Source organism: Labrus bergylta, chromosome 19 (genome assembly GCF_963930695.1).
Source record: "Labrus bergylta chromosome 19, fLabBer1.1, whole genome shotgun sequence".
Taxonomy (NCBI): domain Eukaryota; kingdom Metazoa; phylum Chordata; class Actinopteri; order Labriformes; family Labridae; genus Labrus; species Labrus bergylta.
The window spans coordinates 12518404-12536089 of record NC_089213.1 but is presented as its reverse complement, the minus strand read 5'-3'; the positions used below and the strand labels follow the sequence as shown (position 1 = coordinate 12536089).

The 17686-nt window shown below is 43.3% G+C and overlaps 1 protein-coding gene across 1 annotated transcript in view; it reads left to right on the top strand.

Moving 5' to 3' along the window:
* Positions 1-17686, top strand: part of LOC109995678 (collagen alpha-1(XIV) chain-like) — a 116304-nt gene that overhangs the window by 66903 nt on the left and 31715 nt on the right. Inside the window, exons 24-35 of the mRNA XM_065948004.1 lie at positions 529-645; positions 3730-3879; positions 6172-6246; positions 7536-7675; positions 7961-8084; positions 8728-8871; positions 8964-9128; positions 9793-9831; positions 10173-10311; positions 10491-10633; positions 10791-10900; positions 16566-16724. Coding sequence (XP_065804076.1) covers positions 529-645; positions 3730-3879; positions 6172-6246; positions 7536-7675; positions 7961-8084; positions 8728-8871; positions 8964-9128; positions 9793-9831; positions 10173-10311; positions 10491-10633; positions 10791-10900; positions 16566-16724 — 1505 coding nt within the window. The remainder of the gene's footprint in view (positions 1-528; positions 646-3729; positions 3880-6171; positions 6247-7535; positions 7676-7960; positions 8085-8727; positions 8872-8963; positions 9129-9792; positions 9832-10172; positions 10312-10490; positions 10634-10790; positions 10901-16565; positions 16725-17686) is intronic.

Genomic DNA, 17686 nt, shown 5'->3' with positions numbered 1-17686 from the left:
TAACCACTGTGTGTGTTTATGTGTGTCTGTGTGTTTTTTCTGTGATATACCTCTCTGAAAAAGCATGTCAGCGCTCTTGAAGCCGACCGGCGGTACATTTTTTAAACCAGTCATCTGGAAACACAGCGGCGTGTGGTTATACACAGATTTCTTTATGTAACAGCGGCGTGTACAGAAGAACTCTTACTGCTCAATTACACGCTTATTTTCAGAGATCAGAGGGACGGCAGGTTTATTTTAGAACATCTTTAACTTATTTGTGTTTCTGTACAAAGAGAGAAGTCTTCACTTTGTTTCATTATACGAGACTTAAGTTCTCTGTTTCGGAGCGTTAACCGTTAAAATGACCATAAAGATAACCGTTGAAATAACCTTTAAGGAGTCACACGTTTGCTGTTGGAGAACTTCAGAGTGAAGAAAGAACGTAAACTCTTGAATTCTAGATGTTTGATTAAACCTGTTTCATTATTTTCTCCTGGGTTATACATTGTTTCATTAATTAACCCTTCGTTTCCTTCCTTCCTGCAGTGTACCTGGGGGTGACTAACCTGAGCACCTATCAGGTGAGGATGGCCAGTATGTGCGCCCAGTGGCAGCCGCACCGACACGCCAGCTCCTACAGAGTGCTCATCGAGTCCCTGCTCAGTGAGTGATCACACACAGCGACACGCTCCCTTACTTCTAAACAAGGTCTTTATTATTTAGCCACAAACAACACAACACACAGACCACGAGCTGGGAACGCCATGAGAGATAAGGCAAGTTTCTGTGGATTGAAGCAGATTCATATTTTATTTAGTCTTTTAAAGCCCCAATATGTAACTTTTCAGTTTTGGTGCGCTTTGGCGCCAACATGTATACATATAGATATTTAGCTACGGCCTATAGATATCATGGTAACAGTTGAATACTCATGCTAAACATCGGACAGCAGACATCAGTAATACAGTAATATTACTGTACCTTTTGAGTCGACATGGTTCTTTATCTTCTCAGGGCGTCTATGCCGGCTTCCTCACTGTTTATAACGAGCATAGTACTCACCAGTTCAACAGCAGCAGTGTCAGCTCGGTATCGGACTTACAGCCAACCATTACCTAAAGCTCTCTCCAACATGTAAAAGCCTCTCCAGTATTTACTCAAGTCCGGTCTCTTGTTCGGTCACACTCTCTTTATTCTTTATTTTATTCCTAGCTTCATCCGTCAACGTGCTTTTCCTGCATCAAGCAGTGCAGAGATGGGCTTACTCCTAATGTTTACAGTCTCTGCTAACTCCGAGGACTTGTAAACTAGTGCTGTAAAGCAGTACATACCTCTCGCGAGATGAGGGCGAGCTGCGGTCAGAAAGTTACATAGTGGAGTATTGAGGCAGCGAGCCGCTATGCGGACGTTGGAGAGACAACATTCTCCCGTGATTACGCTGTTAGACGGACTTACAAGCAAATATTTTAAAGTTGAAAAGTTACATATTGGGGCTTCAATGTAGTTGTATCTGCAAACCCCCTTCATATAGTTTGATGTTTAAAGGGGGGGCGTATGCAGATCCAAACACTAAGCCTGCAAACAAATGGCCATCCTGCTTTTCTTGTGGATTTGAAATCGAGCGTCACTGAGACTTCATGAATCAGGGCGTCCAATACATAATACTGTTTATATACAGATGTTTTTTCTGCTCCTCTCCCATGAAGCTCCGACACTGAATATCTGAGCCGGTAGGGGGGAGGAAGGGGAAGGGGGGGGGGGGGGGGGAGAGTTCATACATAGCGGCATGCTTTCATTAGTGGGAGTTTGAGTATGCAGTGCAGAGAGGGCGTTTGATTTCCACGATCCGTCAGCATCCTGAGATGACAAAGATTGTGTTGTTGAAGTCTTAAAGGTTTATCTGTGTGTGCAGTCGGAGCTGCTCTGTAGACAACGCAGGCTCATGGACCGCCGCCCGGTGACATTTACATTCTGCTGCGTGAGATAAAAGACGGGAAAGAAAGACGATGTCAGTATTTGTGTTTGTTACACTCATCTGACTCTCTGCTTGTCCAAGAGCTTGAAAGCTTGAAGGAGAAACAAAAATACATTTAGTCTCCTCAATGTTTCCCTCAGGAGGTTTTTAGAGGGTTTTTTGTGTTTTGATGCCTTACCCCCAATTTCCATGTACTCCATATGCACCGCGGCCCGTCAGCTCGGCGCACTACGCCGTAGTTTGCTGCCACTCTAGTCAATGATTGGGTTTCCACAGAGAGCGCCGTGGTCTGTCTCCAGAGTGGGCCAGAGACGACACTACACTCTGCTCTGTTTCAAATACGCTGCGAGTCTATTTATGACAGAGCTCGCTGCAAGAACGCGTCAAGCTGTGACAGAATAGGTCAACCCAGACAAGAAAACACAGAGCGTCCGGTCAATTTCAAAATCAAACACAACATACAGACTCTGATTGTACATTCCATCACTTTATCAACATGACGTCAAAACAGGCACTGACTGAACAACAAATCATCCTCAGAGAGACAAAGCAACACGTTGTTAGCACGTTGTTCTCTTTATTTCCGCGTGATCTTGTAGTTCTCCTGTGATCTTGTAGTTCTCCTGTGATGTGTGTACAGCTGCTCATGGCTGCGTTCATGCTCCAGAAACGGATCCATTGGGTCAGGGTGCTGAGTATGTGAAAATTTGGGGCTTAATGCATCGGGGCTTCTAATACTATAATTAATGTGGCGATAGATGATCTCTGTACATTCTGATCTGTTCATCCAGGAGACTCTTCAAACTCTTCATCCTTTCTTCTGTGTTGATGTTTTCTCGTAATTTACCTCCTTTATTTTTTTAACTCTTTATTTTTTACGGCGTCTTTCTCGCAGCTGCAGCAGAAACATTTCTCTGGTCATTATTTTCCTGCTGCATCGTTATAAATCCTCATTTAGCTCCACTGTGTGCAGAGAACAATGCCTGTGAGCGGTGAACACACTCAGGGGGGCTGTGGTAATAATATGTGCCGTTAATGCGCACGTAATGACGGCTGACTTGTCGCAGAATGCCTGCAGGTGATAAACAACATTTCTATTGGGTGGATGCTGCTGCATTAAAAGACAATCTTACCTCCTGAACGTTGGACAACTGCAGTCTCATCAGGGTCACTCCATGTGTTTGATGTTATTTTGGTGTGTTTTCAACAAACGCTGAAAATTCTCTGTTTTCGTCTCTGTGTCGGTGCAGAGCTGCAGGCTGCCGAGAATCACAAGCATGGAAGTCATTTCAGTAATTACACAGCTCTTTGATGGAGGTGACTTCAGTGATATCTGACGGCTGAAGTTGGTAGAAGAATGCATCAAAGTACATCAAATAAAAAAAAATCATGAAGCTAATTTAAAGTAGGCAAAAGCCCGAGGGAGAGTGTGCAGAAGGCCTCAATATTTACCTTCAATTAAACATCTTCACACCATGAAGTTGTGCCATTCAGGTCATTGCACGATGGATCATTTTAAGTATTTTTTTCAGGTGTTTTCAAGTTTAAAGACAAGCTGTGTGAAGTGCATTTTAATTAATGTAGAAAACTGGTCATTTAATTGGATCACAAGCTAAAAAAACCCTGAAAGTTCTGCATCTAGAAGTTCTTTCGTCCTCATGTTGGCCTCCACTGGTAAAAGATATCTGATAACATTTCCTCCATACTTTAAATACGGGCTAAGCCAATCAAAAGAGGCCTTTTTATGACGCTACCTTTTTGTTTCCCTGCAGATGGTCAGAAGCAGGAGACGAAGCTGAGCGGAGGAGCCAACAGACACTGCTTCAACAACCTGAAGCCCAACACGCAGTATAAGATCAGTGTGTACGCTCAGCTGCAGGACGGGACTGAAGGGCCCGCCGTCACCGCTAACGGGAAGACATGTACGTACAAACACACACACACACACACACAAACTCGTTAAGTTCCCATCACTAGATCCTCACTGTGGCCGAGCTGGTCTCGTCTCATCGTTTCACAGGATGCTGTTTGAGTTTGTCTGCTGACAACCGCTAACCGGTGTTACGGTCTATAAAGTGGCCATGTTAACTGGTGCCCTAAGCTCCTCATATCTGTCATCGCCATAGTAACAATAGACGTTGAAAACGGTAACAGTACGCCTCTTGGTTTGATTTTTCATTATTATTAGTTCAAATCATCAGATATGTTTGAATGAAAGCAAACAAAGTAATGAGTGACTGTGTTGTCAACAACCTCAGAGCTATTCAGCTCCACATGGTCACACAATGAACTGTAACACCGGCAGAGCGTGGTGAGCCCCTCTCGTTCATGTACTGACTCACAAGTTCGTTAAATTCTGTATTTTTGTGATTGGTGTCCGACTGCCGCCACAGATATTTGACTGATGACATCTTCATCTGCCTAAATGTTGATGAAATAGTTGACCTATGGCCACAGTTTACTGTTTTCTTTCAGAGTTCTGCAGGTAAAAAAAACAAACAATGTGATCTTTACATAAACAAACACAAAAACAGGAAACTTAACAAACCTGATCAAAGGCAGGATACTCAAGTCCATGTAGACAGACTCAACGAAAGACGTTGACATAGTGGGAGTCAGACAAACACACATGCAGGCGCGCCCGCACGCCGCAACCACACAAAGCAGGGTTGTCTCTCTGTAATACACCACTGACACAGTACTCAGTACTTCACCTCCTCTGTACAATGTGCCAGCCCTCCTTTTAGAAATGAGACTCTACATGTGTCATAAAAACAATACCACACAAAAACACACACACACACTGAAGCTGCTGTCAGCTGTCAGCTGTCAGCGTGGAGAAAAGAAGCTGTGAGGACCATCACGTCTTTCTGAACAGAAAACATCTTTTATTCTCCGGAGAGCGCAGACAGCTGAATCCTCTCGCCTGTTTTTATTTTTATGCACCAACGGCTCCAAACACTAATCAGGACAGAGAGACACGCCGTCTGCACACCACGAGACAAGGCTTATTTTAGTTTCTTTATTATTCCAGCTTGTTTTCTGCAGACTGCACGTGGACAATCATCGGACCATCAGGTTAATTCACTCTCATTTTAACCACTCTTGTCACTCTTTGAATCCGACCCAAAGACTTCTGTAAAGTACCTTGGAAAGGTCACCGAGACTTACACATGTACAGGACAAAATCAGAAGAGATGAGAGGTACCTCTTTGTCCACAGGGGGCGCCAAAACTCAAGTGTCCTCAGAGTGTTTAAATAAACATCTTAAACCTTACAGCGTCGTTCCTGGCGGTTATTTGAAAGGTTCAATAGAAAGTCGTTACTGCGTTAACCTTCCAAAAAAAAGTCTGGAGTCTCTGCAGGTCTGATATCGATATTGTACCAACATTAACAAAGTAAGGACAAAGACGGGATAAACATCTGAGCGTGGTGGAAGAAATGCAGCGTGGACGCTGAAACATACGGCGTGATGACGGCTGGCTTCAGAGAGAATACTCTCTCCCTCTGCAGGTCTCTGTTTACTTGAAGCTGCTCCCCTCTGTCCTCTATCTCTGCAGAAAGCCTCCGTGCTGATTTATTACTTTGTTTTGATGCATATGAACGCCGGAGCCATTTATCTAAACGACTCTCCTCATCGCTGCAGGCGGACGCCGCTGAGCTCTCCCTTCATACCATCAGCTGTAATTCCCCTCCTCAGGTCTCTGATTTAACACCTAAACAACACTGAATGAGAGGACTGCAGGTGTGTGTGTGTGTGCGGGGGGGGGCTTCACACACACACACACACACACACACACACACAGAAAATAGAGACACAGAGTTGAAAGCAGAGACAGTGGGAGTTTGATTTAGATTGCAGCCAATAATTCCTGAAAATTACACGGGGGCTGAAATCACAGAGAGCGATCCGTACCTTATAAACTGTTCGTGTCTCTTCTTCTTCTCTTTTTTTTTTTTAAGGTAGATTTAATTCTGGGGTCTCCCAGCATGTGCTGATGGTTTTACGATAAGTGCGGTCATGATTGCAGGTTTTCATGTGTGTGTGTGTGTGTGTGTGTGTGTGTGTGTGTGTGTGTGTGTGTGTGTGTGTGTGTGTGTGTGTGTGTGTGTGTGTGTGTGTGTGTGTGTGTGTGTGTGTGTGTGTGTGTGTGTGTGTGTGTGTGTGTGTGTGTGTGTGTGTGTGTGTGTGTGTGTGTGTGTGTGTCGTTTAGTACCCGTCCCAACTCCAGCACCGACCAAACCCCCCACCACCACGCCGCTACCCACCATCCCCGCTGCCAAGGAAGGTAGGAGCTGATGTTTTAAGATATGATTACCTCTCTGTGTTACTGTCTCTGTTTTCTTTTCACCTGATGACACCTGGGAGGCTCGCAGTCAGATCCAGAATAAACTTGGAATCCATCCATTATCACATAAACTGATATTAACGCCACAGAACAGAGGGTCATTTATTCCCGTCTTAAATGTTTTGAATATAAACCTGCTGCTCCATGCCTCCGTGTACCGTTTTTAATCCACATCCTCTCCGCTCTTCTTCTTCGATTCCTTCTCATCGACACTCAATTTCATCTATTGCTGCCTCGACACTTCTGTTACTGTTTCATATTCAACAAGAGATTTGTCTCAGCACTTCTTCCGTCAGAAGACTCGATTAGTGCGAGCTGCACGGAGAAGAGAATCATACTCTCCTAATGTGGTTTAGGAGAATATTCTCAGCAAACAAAGAATGAAAGCCGTCTGCAGATCAAACTGAACCTTTAATGGGATTTTATCAGAGGAGAAACGAAGAGCGTAGACTGCGTTTTAAATTTAATGAGTTTACAAGTTATTCAGTCGTTTGTTATCTTCAGATGTCTTCAAATCTAATTTTAAAAGCTGGTTTCTCTTTTTCTTCACTCAAAATCACGTTTGTTAAAAGGTCCAATCAGTAAGATGTAGTTAGTGAAATGATAAAGTGACCTTACTATATGATCAGACATTAAAGAAACATGCTATGTTGAAGTGCTGGCTTCTCTGACAACAATGCAGCAGCTAGTTTGTCCTCCTTCTAACTTTAGATTCTGGTCCTGAATGCTCTGGATTTGTTTGGACCAGAGAAGGTAGGCGGTTTTAAGGCACCCCCACACAGCCGTTTTGGACGCCCCTCGGTTTGCCAGACATGAGACCAGTTATCAGGTCAAACCAACAGGTGTTGCAGCGATGGAAGCGGGCAATAGAACTGGTTCAGATAGAAGTGATTGTACCCGACCTAAAAAGCCTCTGCATGTTTCTAATAAGCTCCACGAGCAGAAACGTGCTCAAACTAGGATCAATATTGGAGATACTTTTGAAAAATTCAGTGTCCACCACATGGCAACCTGTGAGCATCAACTCTAGAGAGGAGGGGGTGGGGGGAGACAGCTCTCTACTATGTTTAGAATTTGGACTGCAGTACTCATTTTAAACACTAGGTGTCAGAGTTGCATACTGCTCTTTTAAATCTAGTGGGACGAGACAGAAAGCAAATCAATCAATGTGATAATTTCCCTTTAGTCATCACGCCGTTTCTCCCTCTCTCTCTCTCTTTTTCTGTTAGTCTGTAAGGCCGCTAAAGCCGACCTGGTCTTCCTGGTCGACGGATCCTGGAGTATCGGCGATGAGAACTTCCTGAAGATCATCCGCTTCCTGTACAGTACCACGGGAGCGTTAGACCGGATCGGCCCGGATGGCACACAGGTAACGCTGACAGGACGCAGAACAGCCACCGCAACTGTGGATGACATCGATCGAAATTCATGACGGACAACTTCAGAAATATAGAAACAAATATATTCCTTCCACACTTCCCTAGAAACAGTTTAAAAACAGAATGGAGAAAGACGACGTTAGGTCAGATGAAGGGCTGGGTTTGTCTCTGTTTACATGGGTTGATGTAGCGGTTTGTTTCTGTTGTTGGTTATTTATTGGTTCTCCTGTGGAGGCAGCTGAATGTGTAACGTCCGTGTGTTGGCGGTCTGACAGGTGGCCATCGCTCAGTTCAGTGACGACGCTCGCACCGAGTTCAAACTGAACTCTCACAGCGACAAAGAGCGACTGCTGGACGCCATAAACAAGATCACCTACAAGGGAGGAAACACCAAGACAGGTGAGAGCACGACAGACACAGACACACACAGACGCACGTTTCTTCGTACCCTGGTTAAAGCATGTGCAGCAGCATTCTGAAGCTGCAGGGGTTATATGAATTTTTAGGGATTCCCTTTTTTTTTTAAAGATGTGTTTGAGGTGATAGAAAGATGATCTGGTTACGTTATTGATTTGGTCGGCAGGTTAGCACATAGACACAGAGAGATGAGATTATAAAGAATGCACTCAGCAGAACTCGTTGTTTCAATTGATCCAGTAATCAAAGCGTCCTCTGGTCGATGGGAACACTGGGAAACAGATTTTAATTGCATTGTGCAGAAGGTAGTGATAGAGTGCTCTTCCGCTTCCTGATGATTGTTTTTTACTGGCTGACATGAGCAGCGACGCTGGTCCACATCTGTTCTGTGCAGCCTCGTCCCTGCAGGAGAAACGAGCTGCTTTATAAACTCTGATTAATGACTTCAGCTCGGCCTGCTTCCCCACAGACCTCCTCTCTTCACACACACACACACACACACACACACTCTCAGAAACACACGCTCCTGTATTCGGTGCCCATCCCTACCGCTGAACAAATATTTAAAATGTATTTTTAAGTGTGCTGCTGGACCAATAACATTTCTCACTGTATGTCCAATCAGGTCGAGCCATCCAGCACGTGAAGGAGAACATCTTCACGGTGGAGGGAGGAGTCAGGAGGGGGATCCCAAACGTCCTCGTGGTCCTCACCGACGGCCGATCGCAGGACGACGTCAACAAGGTTTCGAAGGAGATGCAGATGGAAGGTGAGACGTTCTGTCGGAACTTAAATCCGCCGTCATTTAAGGTCATAACAAAGTTAACATTTCTTTAAACCCCCCTTTGTCGCCCCCTAAAGGTTACATCGTGTTTGCAATTGGCTTCGCTGACGCTGACTATGGCGAGCTGGTGAGCATCGCCAGTAAACCCAGCGACAGACATGTGTTCTTCGTGGACGACCTGGACGCCTTCAAGAAGATCGAAGAGAAGCTGGTGACGTTCGTCTGCGAGGCGGCCACTGCCAGTGAGTCACCTCAGCTTTCCATACAGGTTGCTGATGAAGATGTGACCTGGAATGACATCATCCTGTGATGATCATGTCTATAAGCCCCTCTATTTCAGCCCTGCTCAGAACAGGCTCTTTCTGTGTCTGTACCTTTAAATGTAAATGAGCTGTGTTTGACCACGCCCCCTCTCTGGAAGGGCTTGAGTGTCTCTGGCTTTCTCGCTCCATGTCCTATTGTTTACGGTGAGAAGGCAGACTCAGAGGGCAGAACAAACACCTAGCTGTGGGAGTGTCACCCACCTGGGGGAGGGGTTACTGCCCTTTGTGATGTCATGAAGGGAAAATCTCCAAACGGCCTGTTTGAGCACACATTTTCTGAAAAGTGGAGCAGGCAGAAGACGGAGAGGATTGACTTTTCTCATCATTGGGGGGTTTGTAGACAGACTAGAGACACACATTAGAGTTAGAGAAACATTGGGAAATTGATTTTGTGTTATGTATGGTAGGTATGTTTAAATGTGATTCTTTAAAGAGAGATGTAAATGGGGTTATAAAACAGATGTGTCGCTCAGATCATATGATGCCTCTAAGTCTCAGTACCTTTAATATCGACTTTGATAACACGATTCTGGAGTATTTCAGTCTTTCTTCTTAACCTCAAATCTTTTCTCTCCTTCCTCAGCGTGTCCGTCCGTACCAATGAGCGGCAGCACCACACCAGGTACAGCATCACTCACCTGTTTCTGTTTCTGTACCTGTGCTCCAAGTATCTAAAAATCAACCAGGAAGAAGCAGCAGAACACAAAGTCTGTCACAGGAGGACTGCTTTCTCATGAGCTCACACTTTTTAGTCTTAGTACACACACACACACACACACACACACACACACACACTCAACCTCCCTGTGTGTGTAGAGACGTATGTTTATAAAAACAACGGCCATGATGTTTTCTTGTTTCCCAGATATATTCTGCTCTGTGTACTAAGTTAAACAGTCTCCGTTGTTCAGGCTCTCTTCAGTTATTTATTCCTAATGTAAATGTATTCCCCTCTGTGCTCAGGTTTCCGTATGATGGAGCTGTTCGGGCTGATGGAGAATCGCTACAGCAGCGTCTCTGGAGTTTCCATGGTGCCCGGCACCTTCAACACCTTCCCCTGTTTCCACCTGCACAGTGACGCTCTCCTGGTCCAGCCAACCAGGTAATAGCTGCTCGAGTCTCCCTCACATGTTCCAGAACTTGTTTAATCAGTGATTGATTGCAGACGGCTGCTCTCATAGACGTCAGCGTGTGTTATCAAAGGATGAACGAGCAGTGAATTACTTCTACAGATGAGATCTGAAGCTGAGTATCGTGTCATGTTTGGGTTGTGACTCTCAGGTTCATCCACCCTGAAGGGCTGCCCTCGGACTACACCATCACCCTGCTGTTCAGATTGCTGCCCGACACTCCCGAGGAGCCATTTGCCGTCTGGGAGATCCTCAACAAGAACAACGAGCCGCTGGTGGGAGTCATCCTGGACAGTGAGTTTGAATTATTGATTGATTTCTGTCCTCTCAGTAAAAAGGATGCAGAACTTTAGGACACACACTTATTAAACAGATTCATAAATAAAGGAGTCTGACAAGGCACCGTTCATTTTACAGACTCTTTGTTGACATGTTTTTTTGTCTCTTGCAGACGGAGGGAAGACTCTGACGTTCTTCAACAACGACTACAAAGGACAGTTTCAGACAGTCACATTCGAAGGGCCGGAAATCAAAAAGCTTTTCTACGGCAGCTTCCACAAGGTCAGAAACACTTCAGTCTTCTTTTCTGACTGTTTACCGACTGATTAATGACATAAATACTGAGCTTAAAAAAAACACTCAGAAGTATTGGACGAAGCAGCAGAGTCCTCTATACGACCCTATAATGAAAATATGTGTCTTTCTATCAGTGCTACGTGTAGTTGAACAGAATCACAATCTGAACTAAAGAGTGGGGAAGAACATACCAGAGAACAGGAAACATAATGCAGCAGGTTCATTAGAGCACGGAGATCGTAGAGATGGCGTGCAGACAGTCTATGGTCGTGCAGCGATCACAGGGAATAAACGTCACCACCCCCTCCCACTCGCTCCAGGTGAATTCTCCTGATTATATCCTTCTGCATTCTCTTATCAGCTCACTCTGACTTTCTGCAGAAAAAAACAAGAAGGCTGGAGGAGAAACTCCGGGTGAAGAGAGAAACACTCAGCTGTTTGTGTTCACACATGACGCTCAGCACGAAGACTTGAGGAGTTTTTCAAGAGGAGCTGCATGTGTGAACATTATAAAAAAAAAAACAAGGCAGGAAACAAAGAAATCTCCACTCAAGGCTCGTTCACACTCGCTCAAAACACTTGGAAAAACTCCTGAGGTTCTCGGGTTGAGCTGCAAACAGACGATTAATCCACAAGTTTATTTTTTACTGAGTTGTCCATCCGTACTTCCTCTCTTCCTTTCTCTTTTCTGAACCTGAGCTGAGCAGAGAGACAGCAGACTGTGTCATGCCCTGATCCTGAACCAGGACTCACTGACTGATCTGCTCTCACTTCCGTCTGCTTGCTGTCAGCACAGCTTACCCTGCTTACCTCTCCACCTTTTGTTCAACGCGCTGTGTGTGTGTGTGTGTGTGTGTGTGTGTGTGTGTGTGTGTGTGTGTGTGTGTGTGTGTGTGTGTGTGTGTGTGTGTGTGTGTGTGTGTGTGTGTGTGTGTGTGTGTGTGTGTGTGTGTGTGTGTGTGTGTGTGTGTGTGTGTGTGTGTGTGTGTACATCATTTAATCCTAAAGGACCAGTACAGTACCTGCAGTTCCTACCTGAACGTCTCTCTGACATTCGTATAAGTTCATGTGATTATGGATCAGAGGGTGTAGCTTATCTCCGTAGAGGCGCCTAACTTTGTCCTGTCTTTACTTTATTGAAGTCGGCAGTTCCTTTTGGGTCGCAAAAGTTCAGCTTTTCTGCGGCTTTTCCACAGTCCTTATATAAACGCTGAATGTTCCCGGCTGTCTGTGTTTCTTAATTCCTGAAAAGCTGATATCTCGGCAATATGACAAGAGTGACAAAGTCCTTTCATTGAGGTTTTAAGACAGAGTCGCTTCACAAGTCACACTCCACAGGATTAAAGTTACAGTATGCAGGGTCATAAGACTTCTGAAGTCAATTTAAATGTGCACAGTTTGTCTTTGAAACACACACACACAAACACACACATGTGAATGCAGTAGACAGAGTGACTATCGTAGATACAGCAGCTTTAAATCTGGATGACCTGTTAAAAATAAGCCACCATGACTTCATTGTATTCTAACCCTGATACTTTTGGATACATTTAGCTGAAAACTTGGCTGCCAGGGCAGCTCTGAAACTTTATTTCCTTGTAGACCTCAGGCCTCAAATTTCTTACCAGATTAATTAACCGCAATTCACATATTTTATGTTTTACACACCATCATAATCACGGAGTTCCACAAGGTTCTGTGCTTGGACTGCTTCTTTTCACCTTAAATGTGCTTCTTTTAGCTAATATTATGAGGAATCACATCGTTACACAGATGGTACTCGATTATACATCTCAATTAGTTATCTTTAAGTTGGTTTTAACTTTATTCATCAGATTAAAATCAGTTTGACTGATAGTACATGTCCTGTTGATTTTATACAGGAGAGTTAATTCACACTGAAACAATAATACATCGACACAGTTTCTCTCATTGCTGACAAAGTTCTTCTCGGTTTGAAAAATCACTTTTAGAGCAGATTTCAGAGCAGCTGTGAACTTTCACTGTGACTGAGCAAACTCACGATCAACCCAGACAGAAAATCATAATTGCTGCGTCCTCAACTTTTACTGATGCTGCTTCTAAACGTTGTGGCTGTTTTATGGAAAGAAGCAGTTTCAAAATAAAGTTTCATTTTGTCTGTAAGCTGTTTAGGTAGAATAAACGTTCCCTCTTTAAGAGCTCTGAGGAGTAAATTATAACAGTAAAGACGATGAAACTCAAAGGGTTATGATAAACACCACCAGACAACAAATCTATTAACACTACTGATGAATGGATGGATGATTGGAAGGATGGATAAGTTGATGGATGGTTATATGGATATATTGATGGATGGATGAGTTGATGGGTGGATGGATATATTGATGGATGGATGAATGGATGGATGAACGAGTTGAAAGATGGATTGATGAGTTGATGGATGGATTAGTTGATGGATGGATGGATAAGTTGATGGATAGATATATTGATGGATGAGTTGATGGATGGATGGATATATTGATGGATGGATGGATGGATGAATTGATGGATGGATGGGTGGATGAAAGAGTTGATGGATGAGTTGATGGATGGATTAGTTGATGGATGGATGGAAATATTTATGGATTGATTGATGGACAGAAGGATGGATTGATTAACTGAAGGACATCTGATGATGGTGATCTCAGCATTCCTGTGGATGAAGCTACCAAAACACGTTTACACTTCAAGCATAAAAGAAGATTTTTTATTGACTCACAGCGAACTTAAAGCTGTAAGTTCACAGCTTTGAGGAATATTGAGTGTTTGAATCACTTCATAAACTGTCATAGCTATGCAGATGATACTCGACTGTACGTATCAATGATTCGTTGGAGTGTTTAAAAATGCTCTGAGAATCACAATGAGCAGAAAATACTTTTTAATGGAAAGTCAGAACCTTTAGTTTAAAGTCAAGGAAAAATGAAACTGCCCAGCAAAGTTAGGTCTTCTCTGACGGACTCAGATTTGAATGAAACTCACTGATGCAGCGTTGGGAAGGCGCTCTTTGTCTAAACCCCACTGTATGTGAAACAGTATAATTTTGTAGACTGCAATCATCTGTGGATGCTGAACAGTAATTTATTTCCACCAAATGAAAATAACATGCATTATATTTTTCCTCTGATCTCTCTCTCTCTCTCTCTCTGAAACTCAAAACTCTTTCGAGAGCTCCGAAACAGCTTTTGAGAACAGTGAAATGAAAACTTTTAATTTCATGTCCAAGAAGAAACATGGGGTGTATTTTCTTACTTTGTCTCATAAGTATTGCTTACACATCAGCACTCAGAAATGCAGAATCTAAATTACAGTGCAGTGACTTTAATGTTTACAGTCTTCCTTTGAGCTCTGTGTGGTTTTGAATATCCAAACAGCCTTTTCAACATTCTGTGAATTTAATTGCAACGTAAAGAAAATTAAGATTTAAAGAAAACAAGAAAGCATGTCTGATCTGTGTAGCACAAAAAAGCACTTCCACTGCAGCAATAAAAGTGAAAACACATTCACATTTACTTTTATCTGCTCACAAGTTGCCAGAATTTTAGCTATACATAGCTCCAGGACTTAACCACAGGCACGCAGCTGCACTGTGCGCGCATCCTGGCAGTCTTCAGTTCTGTCCACACTTCTTACCAGTTTCTCCTGGCTTGACTGATGAAAACCAAAAGTTTGGCTGATAATAACAACGCTTCCTTCCTGGAGTGAGCCACAAAGAGCAGCTCGTCCAGTTTAAAAACACTCCTCTCCGTCATGCGTAATGGGCCAGCCTGTCTCACCACATCCAGAACTCTGTGTAGTTTGCGGACACCGGCGTTAAGCCTGATACATCTCCCGACTTATTTTACCTCTGATTATGGTAAAAACAGTAATTTAATAATAATATTAACTGATTTTATTTACAGATGGTTCATTTTTAGGTCACCCAGATGTGAAAGTGTTGTGCAGATCACTTTTCAGTTTAAACACTTCTAGTAGCCTGCTGTTGCGCCTATGTAATAAATACTGAAAATGTCCTTCTTATCCAAAAACGATATCACGCACAGGCTGTCCGATCATACTGTGGTCTGTTGGTTTAACTGCGGAGAAGCGCTGAAATTCTTCCTTGAATTACGTACGGAGATGGCAGAGATTCATGGCGCATACAAATCAGTGACAGAGTTAGATCACGATAGTGTGGACACATAGCAGAACGGACTGCCAGTCTCTTATTTAAAGTTGTTTAACTGAGTTTACTTAGTTGACAAAGTGGAATTCAACACGGAGCTGATCAGACTGCGCAACGCTGAAGCGCACGTCTGTTCGTTTGGAAACATTGTATCATTTTATAATGCCTTGCACTAAAATACCCAAAGATGACATCATATTTGCGTCACAGACACTCTGAAACATATTCATGTGAGCAGGTTCTGTCTGTGATGAACCTTAAAGAGTGCAAACTGTGCTGTGGTCTGACACCTACACATCTCTCTCTCTCTCTCTCTCTCTCTCTCTCTCTTCACTGTACTCTGTATTATTAATGCACTGATCCCAGGGCAGGTAGAATAACTCCTGTGTCAAGGTTTCTATAACCTTGAATAGCAATATTAAAAAATAAAGTACAGTTTGCAATGACAGAGATTATGTGTTTTAAATCTGCAACCTGCTGTCTTATAAGTTCATCTTTAGTGAATGCCACATTTTAAAAATAAGATATTTTTATCTTATGATGCAAGGATAGCATAATAATTTGTGACTGACCTGTTTTGTTACTGTTAACATAAAGTTCTCGATAAAAGTAGTTAATTTAGATTTTAAAATAATCATACAGCAGCCTATATATGCATGTTTAGAGGCAAAATTAGTCCGGCCCATTTGAGGTCTCATTGGAACAAATCCGGCCCGACCCAATATGAGTTTGACACCCCTGATCTACAGGGAGCCTAAAGGGACAAAATAACACAATAAAAAATAATGAATGCATTCATTACAGACGTTAGTTAATCGTGAAGTCCTATTTTCTATCTTTAAAATGCTTTGTTGACCATATTTAGCTTTGTATAATTAAATGGGCATTCCTGAACAAACCTGATTTTTTTTTTTACTTTGAGTTGGACAAAGTAATAAGTTACTCATCAGGTCATATGTTTGAAGTTGCTTTTTAAAATTTTCTCACAGTTAGTTCCTGTAATCCGGTCAGAATCAGCCCTCTGCTGGGTTCAGAATAGATCAGATTTGTTGCTTTAAATCACTTTAGATCCAGCGTGTCCAAAGTGTCAGATTGAATTTGGAGGGAAATCTGCTCGTTAACTTTACAGCATGAATCAGGTAGAGGGCGCTGTTTAACCGCAGCATGTAGAGCTGAAACCCTGTACAGGCTGCAGATACTAAATCTGGTAAAGCATCGATCCTTCTGTGGAAGGTCAGTCTAAAAAAAGGTCCAAACTGGATCATGCAGATGCAACTGATCTAAAATGAAGAGGATTGGATTTATTTTCACGCCTTAGATTCTGCTTGAAAGATAGTAAACTACTGAACTGGTCGGCTGTTTGTTCAGGTGATTTTTAGTGCATCTCCTCAGGTCTTAAAGCTCAAAACACAAAAGTTTAAAGAAGACCTGAAATTATTGAGTCTGATGTTTTCTCTCCTGCAGCTTCACATTGCAATCAGCAAGACGAGCGCGAAGGTGTTGATCGACTGCAAGATGGTGGCCGAGAAGAACATCAACGCAGCGGGTAACATCACGACTGACGGCACGGAGGTTCTGGGCAGGATGGTCCGCTCCAGAGATAACAAGGACAACTCTGCGCCGGTGAGGACAACACGTGCACGGACATACCCACACTAAAACATACATAAGCACATGCACGCTCAGTGCAGAGGGCCACACGACACTATGATCCCAATAACACGTTAGCTGATAAAACTAGTTCACACAATCTTCAGGAGCCCAGAGAGAGACAGCGCCCTCCTTTTCTTCTTCTTCCTTTTCTGCCATAAAACTTTGTGCATCCTGGAATGGTTCTACTCCAACAGAACGGGTATAACAGTAAGCTTCACTGGGCCCGCTTATGTTGGGAACATTTAATAAAAAGGTTCATATCATTTTAAGGCTACTTTTTACTGAAGCAACAATAAATAAAATCAGTGTTTTTTTTGTTACTTTTTTTTTGTTGTTGTTGGCGGCCTGACACGCCAAGTAGACTGCAAAGAACTAGTGGTGAGGAATGCTGACTTTTGCGTCACCTTTTGTCTTGGCCAAAAAGCTGCACGGGAACACACCGCAAAGACTACAGTTGACAGCCAACCACCACGTACGTTCTGCTCATGCGTGAAAGGAAATACCTCTCCATGCCAGCAGGCGGCGGTAGTCCGTTGTTATGATACGAGAAGACAATTTTCACACCGCTGTCGGTTACCACTCGTATCATTTGAAGCCTACTAATGGAGAATAATAACCTGTGTCGAGAGCTGGAGATAAATGAAACCTCCCAACAGCCAATCAGAGACTTCACTCTTGCGGGAAAAAAAAGGCTGATGGGTAGCGATGGAGCCAGACACACCGCAAAACCTAGGGCGACGACAGCCAACCTGTCCAACTAGGACCAACGGCTGATGATCTCCCTGGTGTGTCAGAGCCTTAAGAGAATATTACCGTAAAATCCGGTGTATAAGACGGTCTTTTAATACCTATTTTTTCATCTTAAAAGTTGGTTGCGTCTTATACACCGGTGTGACCAATATACCAGTATAAAATACGGAAACACGCGCCGT